This window comes from Sipha flava, unplaced genomic scaffold (genome assembly GCF_003268045.1).
Source record: "Sipha flava isolate LNK unplaced genomic scaffold, YSA_version1 326_pilon_pilon, whole genome shotgun sequence".
Lineage (NCBI taxonomy): Eukaryota > Metazoa > Arthropoda > Insecta > Hemiptera > Aphididae > Sipha > Sipha flava.
Genome location: NW_020273012.1, coordinates 27,830 through 49,275, shown reverse-complemented (window position 1 = coordinate 49,275; position 21,446 = coordinate 27,830). Strand labels below are relative to the sequence as shown.

At 25.2% G+C, this 21,446-nt stretch overlaps 2 protein-coding genes across 2 annotated transcripts; one reads left to right on the top strand and one right to left on the bottom strand.

Annotated features, from left to right (window-relative positions):
• Positions 1–153: 153 nt before the first annotated feature.
• LOC112686871 (geranylgeranyl pyrophosphate synthase) lies at positions 154–12,815 on the bottom strand. Its single transcript, XM_025559327.1, has 8 exons — positions 12,794–12,815; positions 12,550–12,710; positions 3,611–3,765; positions 2,395–2,539; positions 2,190–2,310; positions 1,626–1,765; positions 957–1,059; positions 154–826 (listed from the first exon to the last, which is right to left on the bottom strand). The coding sequence occupies exons 1-8, from the start codon at positions 12,798–12,800 to the stop codon at positions 606–608; spliced, it is 1,053 nt and encodes a 350-aa protein (XP_025415112.1). The 5' UTR covers positions 12,801–12,815; the 3' UTR covers positions 154–605.
• A 72-nt stretch (positions 12,816–12,887) lies between these two features.
• On the top strand, positions 12,888–16,361 carry LOC112686870 (protein HGH1 homolog). The gene is made up of 7 exons (XM_025559326.1): positions 12,888–13,221; positions 13,278–13,480; positions 13,538–13,791; positions 13,856–13,968; positions 14,050–14,240; positions 14,305–14,438; positions 16,225–16,361. The coding sequence occupies exons 1-7, from the start codon at positions 13,116–13,118 to the stop codon at positions 16,322–16,324; spliced, it is 1,101 nt and encodes a 366-aa protein (XP_025415111.1). The 5' UTR covers positions 12,888–13,115; the 3' UTR covers positions 16,325–16,361.
• Positions 16,362–21,446: the final 5,085 nt, after the last annotated feature.

The window sequence follows — 21,446 nt, the reverse complement described above, 5'->3', positions numbered from 1 at the left end:
ACTAATCAGCAGTCATTAGAAAATAGTAGCTTTTAGCATTTTAGCCTTAAATATGATTAAGCAAAACATAAAAAAAGAGGATTTATGAAAGTTTAAAAAAGTGAAAAAAGTAATAATAATAATGATAAATATTACATAATAATATTAAAGTACAAAATACAATGTTCACGTTTTCTTAATAAACTGGAAGACTAAATTATTATAATATTCTAAAATGTTTCAATACAAAAACATTGACAATATTTTATATTTAAGTACTTAAATTTTAAATTGGTTAAATTAGGATTGGCATATATTATATTTGATGTTACAGCTATTGATTGCCATGCAATGATAAAATAAGGTTTACAAGAATAATGATCAAAGGACTGCAAGATTTCTCAATTTTTTTTAATTGACGCAATTGAAAGGACAAAAAAAACAATAATAAACCCAAAAATTATTTAGAAAATTCTAAACAATGATCAATGAGTTCAGTTAAGTTCTATAACACTATGACATAATGAATTACCACCTATACAACTATAAAAAATTATTCTAAACAAATTGAGAACAGTTGGTCATAGTAATTATGGGAATTTAAGTATTAAATTTGAAAAATATAATTAGTTGTTAGTATTTTCATCAAAATTATATGACCACGTTCTAAGCCCATCTAATATCTTAATCATCAGTGGATTACCACCGAGATTTTCCACTTCTGAACGAGCATCAGCATCCAACTGGGTCAAAACTTTCCTTGTATGTTCAAATGAACCAAAATTATCCAACAACTTTACACAGTATTTTTTCACGTCAACATTCCTTGTACGCTGTCTAAGAATATCTATTAATATTGGAGTTAAGTATAATACTACTTTTATAAATTTTATACATCATGTTTATATATTTAAAAAAACCGCTATTATTATGAAATAAAATGTTCAAACAAATTATTATATTGAAAAAAAGGATACGAATCACTTGTTTATCTTCAGGATGAGTATGAATTGCATGTATGATAGGAAAACTAAATTTTCCTTCTGTTAAATCTTCACAATAACTCTTATTTTCAGAATACTGAAATCAAACAAATTACAGCTATAAATAATGTAAAAATTATTTAAACAATGAGGTGTATGCTCAGATAATCCCAAAAATCAGTAATATAAAAATTATCTTTTTATAAATTGTGCCACAATGCCATCCATTTCTAAATTAAAAACCATTTTTATTTAAGAAAATATATTTTTAGTTTATTGTTTTTATTTATGTGAACTTTAAACTTTAGACTTCTAATACATTTTAATGTTAAATGGATTAAGTCAAATATTTTACTGGTTAAAATTGGTAATAATGTAAAAAATCAATTATAAACTATATTTTACTTTACTAATGTCATAAATGTTGAATAATAAAATATCATTATGAATTTGTTAAGGCTTTCACAGATCAATATAATAATATTCAATTAATTATCATTATTTTTTTTAAATATAATCAAAATACATTTTAAGTTTAGATAAATACAAAATAGACTAATGCATTACACATATTTTTAATATGTATGAGATTAAGAAATCAATATAAAATAAAAATAAACTGGAAATAATAGAAACATTTTATAACTAAAGTCATTTTTTTACCTCTTGCAAACATAAGTTACAATAATCATCTCGAATCTGGAAATACAATCCTAATATTCCAGTAAGTTTGTTGAAATCATTGGTGTTATCACTGAACAATTGCATAAGTCTAATAGCAAGCATAAATAAGCCTCCAGTTTCTAAAAATTAAAATACAATTAATTAAATAAATAAAAAATTATACACACGTTTTTGGATACAATATTAAATTTTTTTTTGTAATTTAATGTTATATTTAAGAATTGGGAAGGTTTGAAAATGTATAATAAAATTGCTATCATAAACAAATCTATATAATAATTAATCTAATATTGAAATATTATATTTGATATTTAAAGATTAACAATTTATTTTAAAGGAATAATATTGAAAGTCTAAGAAAATCAACCTCAAATAACAATCTTTATGGAAAATCACAATGTTTTTAAAATCTACATGTCTGATTTTTCTCAATTGATTAGGTTAAAAATATATTATACCTAAATGACTATATCCTACTAATAATAGGCACATTAAATTACTGTATTCGATTGCTATATAAAGTATATATATAACTTTAATTACTTCTGATGGTCATTTTTTTGTATTCTTCTTCAGTGGGACAAGTATAATTATCACGCCAATAAATTTCCATTCCCTGGCCACGGTGAAGTTCTAACACTTGTTCAGTGTATACAGTGGTGGCCTTAAAGTATATTTAATAAATTAATTTCATTATTTCATGCTTATAATTATATTTTTTAAAAATAAAACAAAGATTGATGTATACCATTGGATGTCCTAAGCTTAGAGTTCGTTCTAATGCAACAAACGACATATAGTTTGCAGCATTAATTGTACTAGCAACACCGTAGATTGAATGTGCAACAGGTATTCCTCGTCTTAATACTGAATTGTCCTGGATATCATCAGTTCTAAAATATAATTCATGGAAGATTAAAACTATAGTGCAATAATTTGTATAATAATTATGGAATAATTCTAATACCTATTTCATTTTCTATTAACTCTAAATAATAAAGAGATGCCAATAAAAATAAATTCATAACCAAATTTCTTTAGATACAAACAAAACATGAAACTATAACATGAAAACTTTAGTCAACTAATGTATAATCAAATTGTTTGATATAGAGCTTTTATGAATTGATTACACTTTATGAAAATTATTAATGAACATTTAAAATATCAATGAACATTTTAAATAACATAAATATGTGTTTACAATTTAAAATCAAATTTTTATTTTTATTTTTATTTTAATTATAATTTATATTATATTATTTTATCTGAAATCTAAGTACAATAAATACATTTGATAGGTAATGTTGTAAAATATAAAGATAAATATTTAATCTATACATAGTATTTAATTACTTAATTAAAATGTATTATTTAAAACCTATTACGGTAATTTTGCTTCATAATTAATAGTTACATAAGATAGGTACATCTGTTTCAAATGGCATGATTAATTTCTTGTTTAAATATTTTAACATTAATTGTGTAGTGATAAAAAAAGTTTTACACAATTTTTATTATATACTAGTAAAATCAGAAAACCTATCTACTAGTAGTATAATATTAAAATAAATTATATTTAATAATATGTATTAAAATTTATTAAAATAGATAACTATCATTAAGATATGCAACCATAGCCTACAATACCCTGAAAAACGAGTAGACCGAAAAGAATACAACCCAAAATGCAGAAAATGTAATCAACTAAGATACAGGAATAAAGACCTTTTAATACTAAAATTTTTTGTGTAACATCAATAATGATAAAACATAATTAAGAATAAATGTTACTACATAAAATAATACGTAATCAATGTTATTCTTAAGGATTAAACTAATGAAACTGAAATATTGTATAAAAGAAAATAGAATCATAAAAAAATTTAATTTTTTTTTTTTTAATAAAAAATTAAATATTAATAATTTAAATAAATTTCATAAATTGCACAATTTATACTTACAAGAGACTAGAATTATGTAACATTTGAACTATGTCTCCAATAACAGCCAATTTGTCGGATGGTATTTTCAGCCAATAATTAAATGCATGGGCAAGTTTAGCCCTAATTTGTTTGCCAGGCACTTGCATGATATAAGTAAAAGGCTGCAAAAGTTTCTGAAAAAATAATTTTTGATATAAAATATTAGAATTTAATTATTTCTTGGTTTTTTTATTAATAATAACAGCTTCAATTATATTAATAAACAATATCATTAAAATGTATTCTATAGTTCTGAATAAATAAAATAAATTGTATAATATATAAGCAGAAAAAAAAATGTAACATCAAAAGATATTATTTTTATTTTTTGTGTACATTTTTTTTATCAATTTGATATTGTAATTGTAAATTTTATAAAAACTAATGACTCATTAATTAAATGTACAAATATATTTATTTTTAAACACGTTTTTCATTTACAATTATCTTTATGGCGAAAATTATAAATCCTAGAACACTTATATTTCAATGCTTCTTATACCTAATATATAAAATAAATAAAGCACATATTACCTAGGGGAGGGTTGGTGAGGCTTGGTTTTCTCGATGCGAATATTAGCCCTCCAAAATTATTTGTTTTCTTTTTTGTTTAGGTAAATTGTTCTTATTATATTGAACTCGTTGCAAATATCAATAATACTAATATTATCACTTTTGTAATTATTTATTGGTGATAATATTTATTATACTGATTGTAATATTATAGTATTCTAAACAGGGTTTCCGAACGGAACGTAAAAAAACGGTTAAAGAACATTATTGTTGTTCATAAACCAAAATATAATTGAAAGAAACAAATTATTTAATTTAGTTTATTGGTCCTTCATATGAAATAAAAATATAAACTATTAAGTTTAATATAACTATTAAGTTCACGAAAAACGTTATAATCTTAAAAATTTTATAAAAAATTGACATAAGGAGCATCACAACCTATTAAGTTCTTTGAACAATTACACAACAAACGTAATAAGCTAATACGTTTTTCAAACTTTTAACACATAGAATAACACAAACTAAACCGTTCTTCGAACTTTGAAAATAACGTTATGAATCAATATTATCTTTTGGCTGTTTTGAATTTAAAACTATTTATGAATAATTAGTACTTTAATATCAAAATATAAAACTTGAATTACATCTAGTCCTATATTTACGAATAACTAAGATAAGGATTAAAAATAAACCCCAATAGCACAATGTGACTTTAAAAGAACTAAAGAAGCTTCAGCCAAAATAAATCCAATAGCCGATAATTTATTTTTGACAGTATAAGATGATATAATATTATGATGATAATATAGGTAATAAGTTATTATGAGTAGGTAACAATATAATAATATAATACATTAATTAATAATTATCTACTAAAAGCTCGAATAAAAAAAAAAAAAATTAATAATAATAATAAATAAATAAAGTTACACTAAGAAATAGAGTTAAATCGAGTTACATAATCGATTACAGGCCGTTTTAAATCCATATTCTTGAGAGCTTCCGAGTTTTTTGGTAATCTCAACATCTTCACCAATATCCGTGATTTGTTTATAGTTGATTTTATACTTTCTATTTTAAATACATTTAGAATTGAAAGTTGTAAATTATGAGTAGCACATCGCATACTCCTCAATGCCTCCGATGTATTGACTGCTGCACCCAATTCGTTGAAGATTAAAGGCAATTTTTCTTAAATATTTTCATTTTCTTGTTCATTTATTATATTATTATCTTCATCAGAACATTCAGAAATATTGTTACAGTTTTCTTCGTCTATGTGGACTTGGTCATCTTCAAAATTGTGTTCGTTTTCAGAACGTTCGAGAAATAGAAACGTTATTCAAGAACGTATAACTTTAAAGCATTCGAGAACATAATATGTTATATTATGACTCTATAACGTTCTTCTGATTAAATGTTCAAGAACGTATTATTTCAAAACGTTCTTCTAATTAAATGTAAAAGAACGTATTATTTCAATAAATTCTTTTGATTAATTGTTCAAGAGCGTAATGTCTAAAAATGTTCTTTTAATTAAATTTACAAGAACGAATAATTTAACAACGTTTATTAGGTCTATCATTCAAGAACTTTTACGTTTTTTTTGGCGAATATTTCAAAAAACATAAATAATTTTAACGTTATTCTAGTAAAATGTTCGGTAAACCATTTAATTTATTGCATTATAATCTAAAACCGTTTGTTGAACATAGCTTGATTTAACGTTTATCACAAATAAAGTCGAGAACAAATTATGGAACTGTATCAAAAATTGACAGTAAAAACATAACTAAATTTTCGTGTAAAAATGTATTATAATAATATAACAGCTACGATTGACTGCAACAGTACAAATCATAAATAATCAAAGAAAATATATGATGCTCAAAGAAAATGTATTCATTGGCACTAAAAATTAAAGTTATGTTTATTTAATTATTTATACATTATAATTTATTAAATATACCTATACGTTAATATAAGGCCCGAAAATATTGTGGGCATCCCCTGAAATATAGGTCTGTGCACGCCTATGAATATAATAGAATATAGATTATAGGTATAATGGTTTCTAGATGAATGTAAGAAAAATATATTCACTTATAATATGATAATTGTGCAGAATCATTTTTTCCATCAAACTTGTGGCATTATCTAGCACATTATAATAGCAAAATATCACCAATAAAATCAAAATGAAGTCGAGCGTCAAATATTAGCATAACTTATAATTTGAACCAAATCCTCAGCAAATTTATATTTAAGTAATATTCTATATCAAACATTTTTTTAAAATGTATTACCAAAACTAAATCATTGCTGTAGAAAAAATATATACAATTATATGTACACGCACAAATACGTAACCAATTAATAAACTTAATTAAAAAAAAACGAATAATTTTTTTTTTTTTATTAAATCTGTTTTATAGAGTAACTTTTTGAATTGAAAATTGAACACAATTGGTTTTTTGCATTGAAATCATTTTTTAATTTACTAAAGAGTTTTTCTAATATGGAAAAAAACTGAAAACAAACTACAAAATGATGTTAAATTTGATCCATTGAAAGCTTTTATTTCTGAACGAGTAGTTATAAGTCTATTCGAAACATTTGTTTAAAATTAAAGGTACCTAACTAAAGACTTTTGATACAGCGATGGAAATCTTATTAATTTTAATATTGTTAATTTTAAAAAGTTTTCGATTTTAAAACAGTACTAAATCGATAATTTTTACTTTGATTTTTATGAATATCGAATATGTATTGAATTTCAATATTTCAGTTAAACTTTTTTATAAAAATGTTTAGATAATTTAAGCTTTATATTTTATATTTGAATATTAATTATTAGAGCTTATAAGTTATGTTTAAAAATTTGCATATTTTTCTTTTTATCTAGTTGGTTGCTTGAAGTTAAAGTGAATGAAATAATAATATTTTTAATTTTTTATATTTTTGCATATATTGTTTTTATTTTAAATGCATATTTTGGAATTTTAAAAATATTAATATATACTTCAATATATTTTCGAAATTTTTTATAAACAATTATAAGTTAGTATGAAATTAATTTTACACTTTTATCTCGCATTTTTCAAGTATTCACTAATAACATTTGATGATATATAAAAAAATTTTCACGCTACAATTAAATACTTTTAGGAAATAATGTAGTTATAAATTTGATAACATTTAAAAAAAATACATTGTATCTAATATAAAAATTAAATAAAATATTTTTTAATGTGTAATTTATTGTTTTAATACTTCTTTTTTATTAATTTTTGAAATTTTTGAAACTTATAAGTAAAAAAAAATTTATTTATTCACATTTTTATCATTTTTAAAGCATAAAATGTATATTTTAACTGTATAATTGGTAATTTTTTAGTGTATAAATACAAACATAATATAGTAATTTTAAGCACATAAACATCCGAGACCTAGGGTAACTAATAATTATTAATATCCAACAATCATAAAATATAGTATATTTTATCGATCTTCATGTAGTATTTTTTTATAAAAATAAATAAAACAAACACAACAAAGGAATTACACGAAGAACCCATCAGTATATCATCAGATTTTTATAATATAAAACACGGTTTGAAAACATGAATATTGAAATAATAATTTCTTCCAAATACTTATATAATAAACTAATAACATTAACTATATAACAAGGGAGATGATTAAAATATGAACTTAGATCACAATAATTAATAAATTTGTTTAGTGTTATATAACGTTATGAATTAAGATTTATTACACATATCATATAGGTTTTGGATAATAAATTATATCTGATACATAATTTAGGTTTCACAATAATTATTAATAATAGTGATGAACTTTAAAGAACATAAATCTCGAAGAATATAATTGGAATACTAATTAATAATTACAAAAACCTATATCTACCTCTACATATATACCAATGTGTATTCAATAAGCATGAGATGTAACCATGAGGTTTAAGCTAGACCCCTCTATTTACAAGCTTAAAATTTTATAAATAAATAAAATAATCAAATAAATTTTTTTTAAATTTATGTTAATCACACAAATTAATTTTTCCATTAAGAAAAATAATAGTATATATTCTTAATTAATGCATATTAATACAATGATTATAATCGAAAAGTTCGTTCCTATTCCCACAAATCGATTACATATTACATAATATATGGTATATCTCGGTTTAATTAATTTAATTAATTTCAAAAAAATTATCTATAAAACTATTTTTTCTACCAATTAAAAAAAAAACTAAATTAAAAATATATACGTTAACACAATTAAATATATTATTTTATTATGATATACCTTCTGTTGTTATCACGATTTGTCAATAAACAAATACCTAGTTTATTCATTTTATTCTACGATAAATAACCACGTAAAGACGTTATATATTTTGGAACCGAACGGCTATTTTTAAGCCGCGGTAAAGCAGTTAAATTACCCAAAAAACAGTACTATACCTGTACGTCTTTTATTATAATTAATTATTCATAGTAAGCTCTTTTTAACGTATTTTATTATATACGAGTTTGCACATGAACTTATATATTATAATTTATTATAAATTCCTTATTTTAATTTCTTCCACTCATTTGGTTTAGTATAATTAATATAATTTATAAAACTAAACATACTTATCTGAACGTGTAAATAATGAAACGTTCATATAATTTAATATTTATCAGGGTTAGGAATATATGCGTATAAAACGTATAATACACTATGTATAGAACATATAAATCGTATTAAATGATTAAAAATTTTACATAATATCTTCAGTTTTTGACATTCAGTCAAGCAAAATTAAAAATATTTCCTATTTCAGATATTAGGTAAGTAGTAAAAATTATATATTATATAAATTATAAAAAAATCTTTTAATTTTCAATTTCCTTTTTTCAATCAGATAGGTATCTGGTCGAAAAAAGGAAATTCTATCTAAATAGAAAATAACAAAATATTGCTACAAACACAGAATATAATATATAATTATATTCATATTATAAAATAAAATTTAAATGTTGCCAAGTTAATAATATCGAATATTTGCATACATATGAAATAAAAGAATTCTTCTATTTCTTATAATAACTAAAATATTAACATTAACTATGAAATACTTTTATTTTCTAGGTATAATCTAATAATATAAAAATTATAAATATCACAAGTACAATTAATTTACCATGGATATGTCTGCGATAAGACAATGATAATTATTAATAATATATTATTAGCACCACAATTGTCTATATATAATTAACACTTTATTTTTTTTATTGTTATTTTAAATTATAAATGTATTTTTGTTAATAAGGGATTTAATTTGTATAGGATAGGTATAAAACGTATATAATTATGTGTTTATACCAAAACATATTTTAAGTAATTTTCACTAGGTTGCACTTTAATAAAATTGTCTACCATCGTAGTTCAAAGAAGTGGTGTTTTTCTACAGAGGAACATACAGGGAAAATCAACTCCTGTCACTACGGTCGTTATGAGAATGTGTAGATTAGTGGCACGATCACCCACTACTGGATAGAATTCAATTATCACTGGGAGGCACTAGTGCCACGTACTTTGTATGTTAAAATATGCTCTGGTTTATAATATATTGTATTATACGTTTCAACTTCGATATTTATACATAAATGTAATTAATATATGATTAAATATACAATTAATAAATGTACTCATGTAATTCAAAATCTTGTTTACACAAGTGTTTTATAATCAAAAATAGTTTTATTTAAAAAGTATAATTATTATTTGAATACTCTTGTTGTGATTACTTAACAACGATTGAGGCGTTGACATGGAAAAGGTACTAAGTTGAAAAAAATCAATTTTTGGTTTTTTCGTTGAAAATGGATTAAATAAATATGTCAATGGCATGGTAACTAACTCAAATTTCTTTATATATTAGGAATTACGTTGAATACAAGATGACGCTAGTCGTGAGTCATTGTGGTTTGGCTTGGAAAAGGTACTAAATCATCTCACGTGTTTATCAATGTATAATATTGTTTTCTTTGATATGAACATTGTTATTAACTATCATCTAATATGATTTATCACAGTTCAATTAGAAATGAAATTAGAAAAGAAGGTTCAAAAAATACTAAAAACAGTTTTTTCCTTCCCCTGTAAAATTTGATTTTTATGACTTAGTACCTTTTCCATGTCAACGCCTCAATTATGTTTGCATATTTGTAAAATTACAAAATATTTAGTCATCGATATATTGATGCCTTCGACATATTAGTGCAATAAATTGGAAATTGGAGTATCTGATTTTCAGTTATTCTATTAATTTATATTTTGATACTGGTACAGCAGCTATTATAGGGAATGACGATCAGTCTACAGTATTGTAACTTGTAATCAATATTCGACAAAAATAGAATATTACAATATGTTTTTATATTACTACACTTTTAGACGCTAGATTTAAAAACGTAAATTTTAAAGATTTAGTAACTTGCCAAAAAGAGATTTTAGAACTAAAAAACAAACAACTTCCATGCAAAAATTATGTTTATCTGACTCTAGTGTCCATGAGGAGCATCCAGATGATTACGACTTATGGGAACACCACAAAAACTAGTAAAATTTTTTAAAAAAATCAATCAAGATTAAATAAGATTTTTGGGTAGATATGACATGAACTAGATTTAATTTTACTACCTAGCTGTAACTAGATTTACACTTATTATTAAGAAAGTATTTATTAATTATGGCTACGTCTGTTCCATTAAAAAGGTTGTTTTCAAAATCAAATCTCACTCAGTTTAAATGAAGAAAGATACTTTTAGAATAACGATTAAGTAAACTACTTTTTCACAATTCAATAGAAGATAAACTACAAATATTTTGTAAATATGTATTGACAATGCGTGGAACTGTTGAAATTATATTGGTGTATACTGAATACTGATCTTAATAATTATGTAAACACTTTTCTTATACATTTGGTTTTTACTTTTATAATTTAAATATAATGTATTGTGATACATGTATAATTATATTATATAGAAACGATTTAAAATGTTTGAATTAGAAAATTTAGTTGTGATTTTGTATTATCGAAGTAACAATATCCAACACTTTTTTTTTGAGTATTTAGTTTGATTACATTTTTTTTTCAATACATCGATATTTGGTCTAAATTATATCGCTAATGACCAATATTTTGCAATTCTTATACACATGAACATTTGTTTTTAACCTTTTGTGTTAAGTTGGCTAGTCGCCAATAAGACATCCGCATTATGTATTTAATCAATAAAACGCAGTGAATTCATTAACTTCTATCGTATTATTCAATAAACAAGTAGATACAAAATATTCCAAAGCGAAAAGTCGATTTCTAGAAAAACAAAAACAAAACAAAAGAAAAACAAAACACATAAAATTCAATATTTAAATATTATCCATTACCCAATTCGTATTGGAACAATGCGTCAAAATATTATATTTACAACTATCTCCGTGTTTATTGTTTGGAGAAGTCTCGTATATTGTAAAACGTTATGTAACTGCCAACTATTTTACAAGGTAAACGTCCTATAACACTATACCTCGCAGATAATTGTATTTCCTACAAACTGTAATCGATGAAAACCAAATAAGTAAACGTTGTTTAAAATGTAGTGAAATACTCCAAGAACTGAATACGGAATATGAATTACACTACTTTTAAGTACAACCAGTAGGGGATTATTTTTTGTTTTAACGTTTAGGTAAAGTATGCAGGCAGAATAAAAAATATATTGATATTCAGTATAATAATTGGAAATACGTGTTGACAGTGTAATATATTACTCTATTCTACATCACCGACATAAATCATTTTTAGATAAAAATTTTTTTTATATGTTTTGGTACAAATATTTATGAAATAGATAAAAATTACGTTAAAAATCATTTTACGATACGGTAAAATAGATTTACCAACGGCAAACTTGTTGTCGTATCTACGACCCGGTAGACCCTTAGAACATCTAGGTACGCGCCGAGATATTATTTCGATTTCGGATGGTTTAATCGAGGTACCGAATACATCCGTTGTTCACAAGTCTGTAACGGATGGTTAACCATAAATGGAAAATTGCGAGTAGCACGTACCGTGTTGAGAAACATTTCGATAATTTCGGTTACTTGATTGAAAACGGTTTTTTTTTCATCCGTACGTAAAAAAATATTAATAAAAATTTTCTTTCCCCATCAACCCCTCCTTCCCACCGCTTTAGAAACCGTAACCGAAAGAGATATTCCAATCTCTTGCCATCGAACAACTCGTAAACGTCTGATGAAAAATTATTATTACATAAAAACTACCGCAAACTAAATTTGTTCAAACTCACTTCGTCAGTCTCTTTCTCTCCGGACGTACTGAACATATTTTCCATCTTGGAAACCGCGAACAGCCTTGCTAAACGATGAGCTGGTCGAGAGTGATCAGCAACACTGGTACAATGCGGTCTACCGCGTCCGATGATTTGAACTTTGAATGAAATAGGTATCACTAAAAAAAAAAAACCAAACGATCGATAGCAGTTATCGGTTCGTCTGATAAGTGATAGAAAAAAAGATAAACAAATTGTATACGTTTCATGGGAGAAGATCTTCTGTTTTGCCGCCGAGTCCGTGGAAACGAGTTCGTGAGCGCTGATAACGAGCACGTGTAGCTATCACGATCCGGCCGCGGTATCAAACCTATCGACTGTCCTCGGCCTGCAATATTATTGTTATTGTAATTCGTATTGTTTTTCAACTTTTTATTTTATCCTTTTCAAAAACACAGTTTTTCGTCCGCTACTCTCCGTTGGTATTCCCGTCAAATTGAGTTTCCTTTGCTGTTCACAGTAGTGTCTTAATAGTCGTATTGAAATCGATTTACCGTGTTGGTACACGACTACCGATATAAATTATGGGTCCGCAACTACCAGATCATTTGCTACTTGTTATGGTCCGTTCGTTAGCGTTGGACGGCTGCGACCCGGAATTTAAAAAAGACGTTTTACAGAATTTACTGGGTATGTGTTTTCGTATCTTATGTTTCAGTGAAAACTGTATTGTTTTTCTTTTGTAGTGCTGACAGCTGACAAGTTTGAAGAAAACAAAATAATCATTGACAATTTCGATGATTTGCTCAAAGGATTATTTAAAGTCTTAGAAACCGAAAGCAGTCATGCTGAAATGGCCTGTTTGTGTTTAGTCAACCTTTCAGCAAAAGAAAATGGTCCTAATAAAATTATGTCGTACATAAGCAATAACATCAGTACAAATGGCTCGGTAGGTTTTTACTCAAAAAAATACATTACGAAAGTGTTTATTTTATTATATTGCTAGGGAGTAGTAGCAAAAATATTACGGTATGTTGATGAAACTACACCAGAGATTGCTAAAGCTGTTTTAATGTTGTTGTGTAATTTGACTCGTGAAAAAAATCATGCTAATAAATTATATGAAGCGTTTATAGATCAAACTACAACATTGAAATCGCTAATAAAGTTGTTCATCACACGAGACATAAAGCATGAAACTAATTATGACTATGTTTCATATTTATTGTCTAATTTATGTCAGTTACATGAAGTAAGAATGTGAGTAACTAATGTTAAATAAATGTTTTTCGTATTATGATTAGTGTGGTTCATTTATTTTCAGGTGGTTATTGGATAATGATAATTTACAAAAATTACTTCCATTTTTAAATCATAAAAATTCAATTCGAAAAGCTGGAGTCATTATGCTTGTAAAAAATTGTTGTTTTGAATTAGGTAACATCTTAATGGTTGTTTTTTGTATTTCATATTTTGTGTATCATATCAATTAAATTAACTTAATTTGTTGATATCTAGAAAAGCATGAATGGTTATTAAGTGAAGATCTTGATTTGTTACCTCGTCTTCTTCTTCCGTTAGCTGGCCCAGAACAATTTGATGATGAGGATAATGAAAAACTGCCAATAGACTTACAATATTTATCTGATGATAAAGAACGAGAATCAGATCCAAATTTGCGACTGGCTCTTATCCAAGCTTTGACTCAAGTGAATTTTTATTTATTATAATTTATTTTTAAAATTCTTTAACAGTTTTTATATTTTTTTAAAGTTAAGTGCCAAAAGAAATTGTCGAGAAATAATCAGAGACCAAGGGACTTATCTTATTTTGAGGGAATTACATAAATGGGAACCTAACATGGAAGTAAAACTTGCATGTGAAAATCTAGTAGACATTTTAATAAAGTAAGCATATGTTCTCTAATGAAGATTAATAAATCACTGATCTAAAATTATAACTTATTAATTATAATTTATTTATTATATATATAATTAATGCCTGTTAGAGCATAGAGTACATAATGTTAAAAAAATAAGATCGAAATAATAACAGTAAATGTAAAATATTAAGAACAGTTAATTATTAATGTTAAAATTAAATAGTACCTATATGGCAGTTATTAATTCAAAATCAAGATAAAACAACAAAGTTTAAATTTGCTATCATAATTAAAGTCAAAAGAAACACTGTTACATTTTCCTAACATATGACTTAAAGAATCATTAAAACTAAGAATATACCAGCTTATCATATTAAATATTTTAGGAAAGTTTATTTTGTTGTTTAATAATTTATGAATAAATTATATATCATTAAATTTAAGTCTAGATATAAGAATGTCAATCAAGTTCGAATCCTGTTAGCAGCAACCAGCATATTAATTTAAACTTTTATGATTGCACATTATTCTAAATAAAATGTTGACTCTCTATCTAATAACATTTATTTTTCTAAATATCTATATTGATGTAATAAATAAAAATATTACTAACCTATTAAACCAAATAGTTTTGTTATATTGATTAAATAATGATTGGTTAGGTTAGGATTAATTAAAAATAATTAAAATAACATGTAAGTTAGCAATATACATGGCTTTAAGTTATTGTGGAGTTCTACAATAATTTGTGTAACTGACTAGAAACTGATGTAATAAACAAGACTCAGGGCTTAATGTACTAACATTATTAAATATGTGCATACATTTAGACTTTTAATATCAAAATATTAATTTCTAATATTTTTATGTTAAAAAAATACATTAAATAAAAATTGAATTATAATTAAAATAAACAATTTTAAAATAGTGTGATTAAATTAATCTATTGAAAAAAAATTAGAAATTTTTAAAATTATAAAGATTTTGACAATCACTTAAAAAAAAAATAGTTTTAGATAAATTTGCTGTAAAGCTGGGTTTACACGACGCAAATCTGATGCACAAATCAAGATTTGACATATTTCGCCGTATCTGAACTTGTCTCGATTAATAAGTGAACTAAGCGAGGATGCCTCGTAGCGAGAGGAAGCTTAGTCAGTATTTGGACGCACATCAAAGAAGATTCACACATTTTTTTTGTGTCATGTGAACTACTTTGAGTGTTTTGCCTCGCATGTAGCGCCATGGATCAAAATAAATGTATTCATTTCACACATATTGCCACAGTCGTTGCCTCACATAAACTGTGGCTCGCCCTGAGTCACATTGCTTCGCGCATAGTTACATATCATGTAAATATTTAGAGGTGAATCAGATGTCTCGCGAAGCACCCTCGCGAATCTTGCCTTGCGCATCAGATTCATGCCATGTAAACCCGGTTTAAAAGTTCTTAAAATATGAGATATATAATTAAATTTAAAAAAAATATGCAGAAATGTGTTATTGTATGAATTTCCAGGTCTTAGTGAAATTTATTGTTTTAAATTATTGAATTGACTATAATATAAATATCTATTGCAATTGATTTAGGTAAAAATGTAACTAAGAAGTTAACTTATTACACTTTAAAGTTTTTTCTTTTAAAGACTTAAAAAATATTAATATCAAACAAACCTTATGCTTAAGTACTAATATAATTAGCAGATTAGTTTTAAAGTTTAAACTAAACAAATAAAATGTTAAATTAGTACATTTATGAATAGAATTTTAAAAATAATCATTAATTTGTAAAATATTATGTTTATTTTCAGAACTGAAGATGAAATAGGAACTGACAATTTCCATGATCTAAATGTACCAGAAGAATTAATAGACAAATTTAAAAAGATGGATGAGGCGTATTTAAATTAATATCAATATTATTTGTTAATAATTTTAATTTTATAGATTTAATTGTTATTAAGATACATTTTCAATATTTGAAAAATATAAAATTATGTAAAAATCAAAAATTGATTTATGTATTAGCTGATAGGCTGAGAATTGCTATCCAAGAACATTATCTTTTTATAAGTTGTACTTATTAATTATAGTTACAAAATATTCAATATTTCTAATAATATCAATATATCCATAGGCATAAACTGGGGGGACAAGAGGAGGCAATTGCCCCCTTAGAATAAATTAGGAGAGGCAGTGCCCCTTCTGATATTTAACATACGTTGTTTTAAAATATGCATAAAACAGCTGGTTATAGCTATTACCTGCTATAATATTTTTATTTATTTTTTTTTAAATCTTAATTTTAAATTTTCCCTTATCTAACATAATTTTATATAATAATATTTAGGTAAAGCAGTGTTTAGCCACGAACACCTTTTTCGTTAGATATGTAATTATATTTTTGCCGCCCCCCCCCACACTCTAATAAATTTCCAAGTTATGCCTATGAATATATTAATAAAATTAAATATTAATATAATCTAAAGTAAAATGTAATAATACAAAAGATAAATTGTTCACAAAGTTACATAGATAAAATTTAGTTAAAATTAAGTAATTACATAAAATAGACTAGTTTTTTTTTACAATTTTTTAAAATTCAATTAGAAATTTGTTTTATTATTTATTATTATCCAAAATTATTGAAAATATTGAAAGAGAATTGTAAATAACCAAAATATTATGATAGAATCTTTTATAATTCATTAATTATACAGTCAACTTGTTATTTTTTAAAAAAAAAAAAAAACAATATATTTTTCTAAACTACATTTTCTCTAATGAAATAAGTGTTATGAACTTCTGAATATTTGTAATAACGTTGTTCGAAAACAGAGCATCATGATTGTGTGTTGTCATCGCGTCGCAACAGTAAGAAATGCTGATACACAATTTTATGCGACTCAACACACGTCTCATGGCAAACATAGAGGTCAGTCAGTCGTATTTCCACAGCTAATGTGTGAGATTGTCGTTCGTCATTTAAGTATCATCTTTATACATTTTTTAACCTTTTGTCGTGTGCTATTAATTTTTTAATTTGTTGTTATCGAGTTCATAACAGTTCATAACGAGTTCCTAACAATTTTCATTTGTGTTCTTCATTTAATTTTATATTTTGCTCTTTTGTTAAACTGAATTTTTCATTATTTATAAGACCGAGTGGGATAAGGAAGCTATAAATAAATACAAAGTTGCCATTTTGAAAACTGTCACTGGTAGTTTTATTATTTTTTACGAACAGTCTGGAAGAAGAAATGGTTATTGTCTCTTAATACGAAATTAAGTGCTCTAAAAATTATCTTTCAAAATATTTGTGATATTCTGATATTTGGTGCACTAATAAAAGCAAAACAAATCTGAACCTTTGAATTTGGATCTGTATAATATTGTTAATTCATAGGTATGACCTATAGGTAATACTTTTAATAATATTCATAATTAATGTTTCGTTTTAATAAAAATACTTTTAAACATGAATGAGTACGTCTTTTTATTGCTATCATCCAAAAAACGCATTGAAAATTATTGGCATATTTATATATTGTAATTGCAATATTTATTTTTCAAAAGCATAATCGATGGTGAGTTAAAATATTTTGAGGAACATAAGAAAATTGTTGTTTCTCAAAGTGGACGGTGAATGAAATAAGTTTGAGAACCTATGATCTAAATGTACAAAAAAAAAAATATCCGAAGACAAAAGAAATTTAATTTTTACGGAATATTGGAAGTTAGGAAACTTATCAAGATAACGGGAATTTAGAAGTCGGCATTTCACCGAAATTAATCCTAAACAAGATAGTAACCGATCTTTAAATTACAGATATAGTTTTAATATTATAGGTCTTCTAATACCTACAGGGGTGGCCAACTTTAATAGGCTTGTGGTCGATCTCTGAGTTTTTCTAGGTTTTCGCGATCAACCAAAAAAAAAAAAGCTTGTATATAAATAAATAAATCAAAAATGTTTTATTTGTAACTAGACTTCTTTTATTACTTTTTATTTAAAATATAAATAAGTATTATTAACGTTTAATTTCATAGTGTAGCATAACACGTATTTTAATATATTTATATTTGATTAATTATTATATTTAATTTATTACTACTATAAATTCTTTTATTATTACTACTATTATTATCAGTGGTGTAAATTCAATCTTGCTCTGGGGGGGGGGGGGTTAACAAAAATAATCCTTTATTTTTTTTTTTCGTTGCACAGATAAATAAGATAAATAACTGCTATAAATAGATATTATTTTATACAACTTTTTTACCAATTTACAGTTTACTTCTACAGTAAATTAATAGCTATTGGAGTATAAAAACAGCATAGTTAACAAAAGTTTTCAAACACCTATCAATATAATTATTTAATTATCATAATATTTGTATAGTTGTATATTTTAAGTTCAAAGCGTAATAATGAAACTACGAATATATTACACGTCATCAATAATAAAACAATTTTCTTTTTTTTTTTTGGCCCTGGGGGAAGTTTGAACCTGGACTCCCCCTCCCCCGTATGTACGCCAATTTTTTTTTATGTTTATTTAATAATTCAATAAGATGTTTGCGCTTGTATTTGATTTGATAATTTTACAAATTCTGGGGTGTATGATTACAAAGATAATCTCTAGCTATCTTCAGATTGTTTATCAGTCAAACCTAATCGGTACTTACTTTTGGTTTGAAGTAAATACGAAAAGGCCGATTCACATAGATATGTCGATCCAAAGCAGGAATATATAGATTCAGCACATCTTCTTAAATTAAGAAATTCTTCCTTGGTGACCAAGTACCAAAAGGTATTTTCTGACGATCTAGCTTTTAAGTAGGCGTTGCATCGCATATTGATCATTTCATCCTCAAGAGATACTTCGTCAATTTGAAATAATTGAGAAGTGATCCAATTAGGCCCGTAATTAGGGAGGACACGGGTAGGCACATGCCTGGGGGTATCAAGTCTCGGGGACGGCGAAATATTTTATCAAAATTAATTTTAAAAATGATGTACTTAATGAAAAAAAAAAATAGTATGTTTTATTATGTTACAATTTGTAAATTAAAAATAAATTGTATTTTTATTATATTATAATTTGTTAATTAAAAAAAGTATTAAACGATTTTCATTTATAAGTTATATTTTAATAATAAAGAATCTTGATTATGGACGAAATAATAAGTGTTATATTATTATTATTTATTTGGAGGGGGGCATACATTATATACCCAGAGACGCCAAATATATATCCCAGTACAATAGGTAACACATATTAAGACAGCAAAACAACACGGTAAAGCGTACGACGTAAAAGAATTATCACTGGAAGATTTCTATAATTTCAAAAAAACAGTGAAAATATTGGAAAAAAATTTAATAAAGATATTAATGGACAACAAATATATTGGAATAACATAAAAAAAAATAATAGTAGATAAAAGTGAACCTTTTGCAGTCAAAGTGCGGATGAGCTTTGTGAATACAGACTACCAAACTATAAAAGTAAAAATATTATTTATTTAACTAAAGAATTTATTCATTTTTTTTTTTTTTTGTTATTATTATTTTAGGTAAGATTTGATTCTCGTGATATGATAGTACCAACTCTTTCAAGAGCGTATGAAGTTCGATCTGAAATTTCAAAAGCCAAAAAAGATGACTTGTTAAAGCTTTGTAGGCAAAATCTGATACCACCTCCATACCACGAATTTTATACCTCACTATAAGGCCCTCCGCACACGGTAAAACTGTTTTACAACGAGAATCTCAAATCAGTTGCGTGAGCGATTGTTGTGCAATTAGTTTGCAATCAATTTATGTATTTACTCCGCACACGAGTTCGATCGAATTTCGACCAGTGTACGCAGTTGTATGCGAATTGATGTTCGGAAAAAACGTGCGTTTTTTTAAAGTTTTTCGAAGTTTTTTTATAGTTAAACATTAAACTTTTGCAATATGTCGAGTAGTTCTGATGAAGATGATATAATTGACTACTATCAATACCGTAGAAAACGAAAATTAGTACGAAGGGAATATTGGACCCATCCATATATAGAGAAAAATATGAAATGGTATTATATAATAATTATAATAATAAAATAATAATTTTAATACATTTTAAGTAATAAATTAATCATTAATTACCATGCAACCACGCAACTGAAACCGAAATTCGACCTGCAAGCACAGTTGCACGCGACCAGTTGGAAATTGATTACAAACCGATTTGGTTTTGGTCGACAAGTGTGCGGTTTCCTATTACGCTAGATAAGCAAAATCGCCAAACGGTTGCTCGCGCAACTGATTTGAGATTCTCGTTGCAAAACAGTTTTACCGTGTGCGGAGGGCCTAAGTGTACCAGAATGGCAATATACCAATATGTAATATTATATAGTCATAATAATTCAGAATTCTGTAGTTATAAAGCAACAACTTGTAAGATATTATAATATTTTATTTTTTAAATAAATTACATAAACTGATTCAACTCAAAATATTTTTTTTTATAATTATGTTTTTAAATTTGTAGTTTAATTAATAAAATGTAAAAAAATAAAATAAAAACCGTTGGTATAATTTCGGAAATTATTGAATGATTGGTTAGTTTTTTATTTACATTATAAGTTATAAGCAAATTTTAAAATCTCTCTTCTGACAAAATATCGGTTTTGACTTGTATCGTTATAGTCGCCGGGGTGTGATATATACGAGTATATATATAATTAATAATAAATTCAATATTTTGAGTTTGTCACCTAACTTTTACTAGTGTCCTTTAATGCAACAATAACGGGTTATTTCATCTGATCTCATAAACATAGTATCGATTTAAAACTTCAGAAGTCACTAAACGAATAGTGTAAAGAGTTTTAAATACTTCCTAAGTTTATCATATAATACATCATTATTTCGGTTAAACACATAATTACGGTAGTGACGTAAAAAACTTATACGATTTTCTTTTATTTTAAACTCACTTATTAAAACATATCATTTAATATTTTACAAAACTAAGACAAAATA

Coding starts and splice junctions, on each gene's coding strand:
- LOC112686871 (XM_025559327.1), bottom strand. Junction 2,311..2,394: donor TAAGCTTAGGACATCCAATG/GTATACATCAAT, acceptor ATATACTTTAAG/GCCACCACTGTATACACTGA. Junction 1,060..1,625: donor GTAACTTATGTTTGCAAGAG/GTAAAAAAATGA, acceptor GTTTGATTTCAG/TATTCTGAAAATAAGAGTTA.
- LOC112686870 (XM_025559326.1), top strand. CDS start 13,116: ATGGGTCCGCAACTACCAGATCATTTGCTACTTGTTATGGTCCGTTCG. Junction 13,222..13,277: donor CGTTTTACAGAATTTACTGG/GTATGTGTTTTC, acceptor TTTCTTTTGTAG/TGCTGACAGCTGACAAGTTT. Junction 13,792..13,855: donor CAGTTACATGAAGTAAGAAT/GTGAGTAACTAA, acceptor ATTTATTTTCAG/GTGGTTATTGGATAATGATA.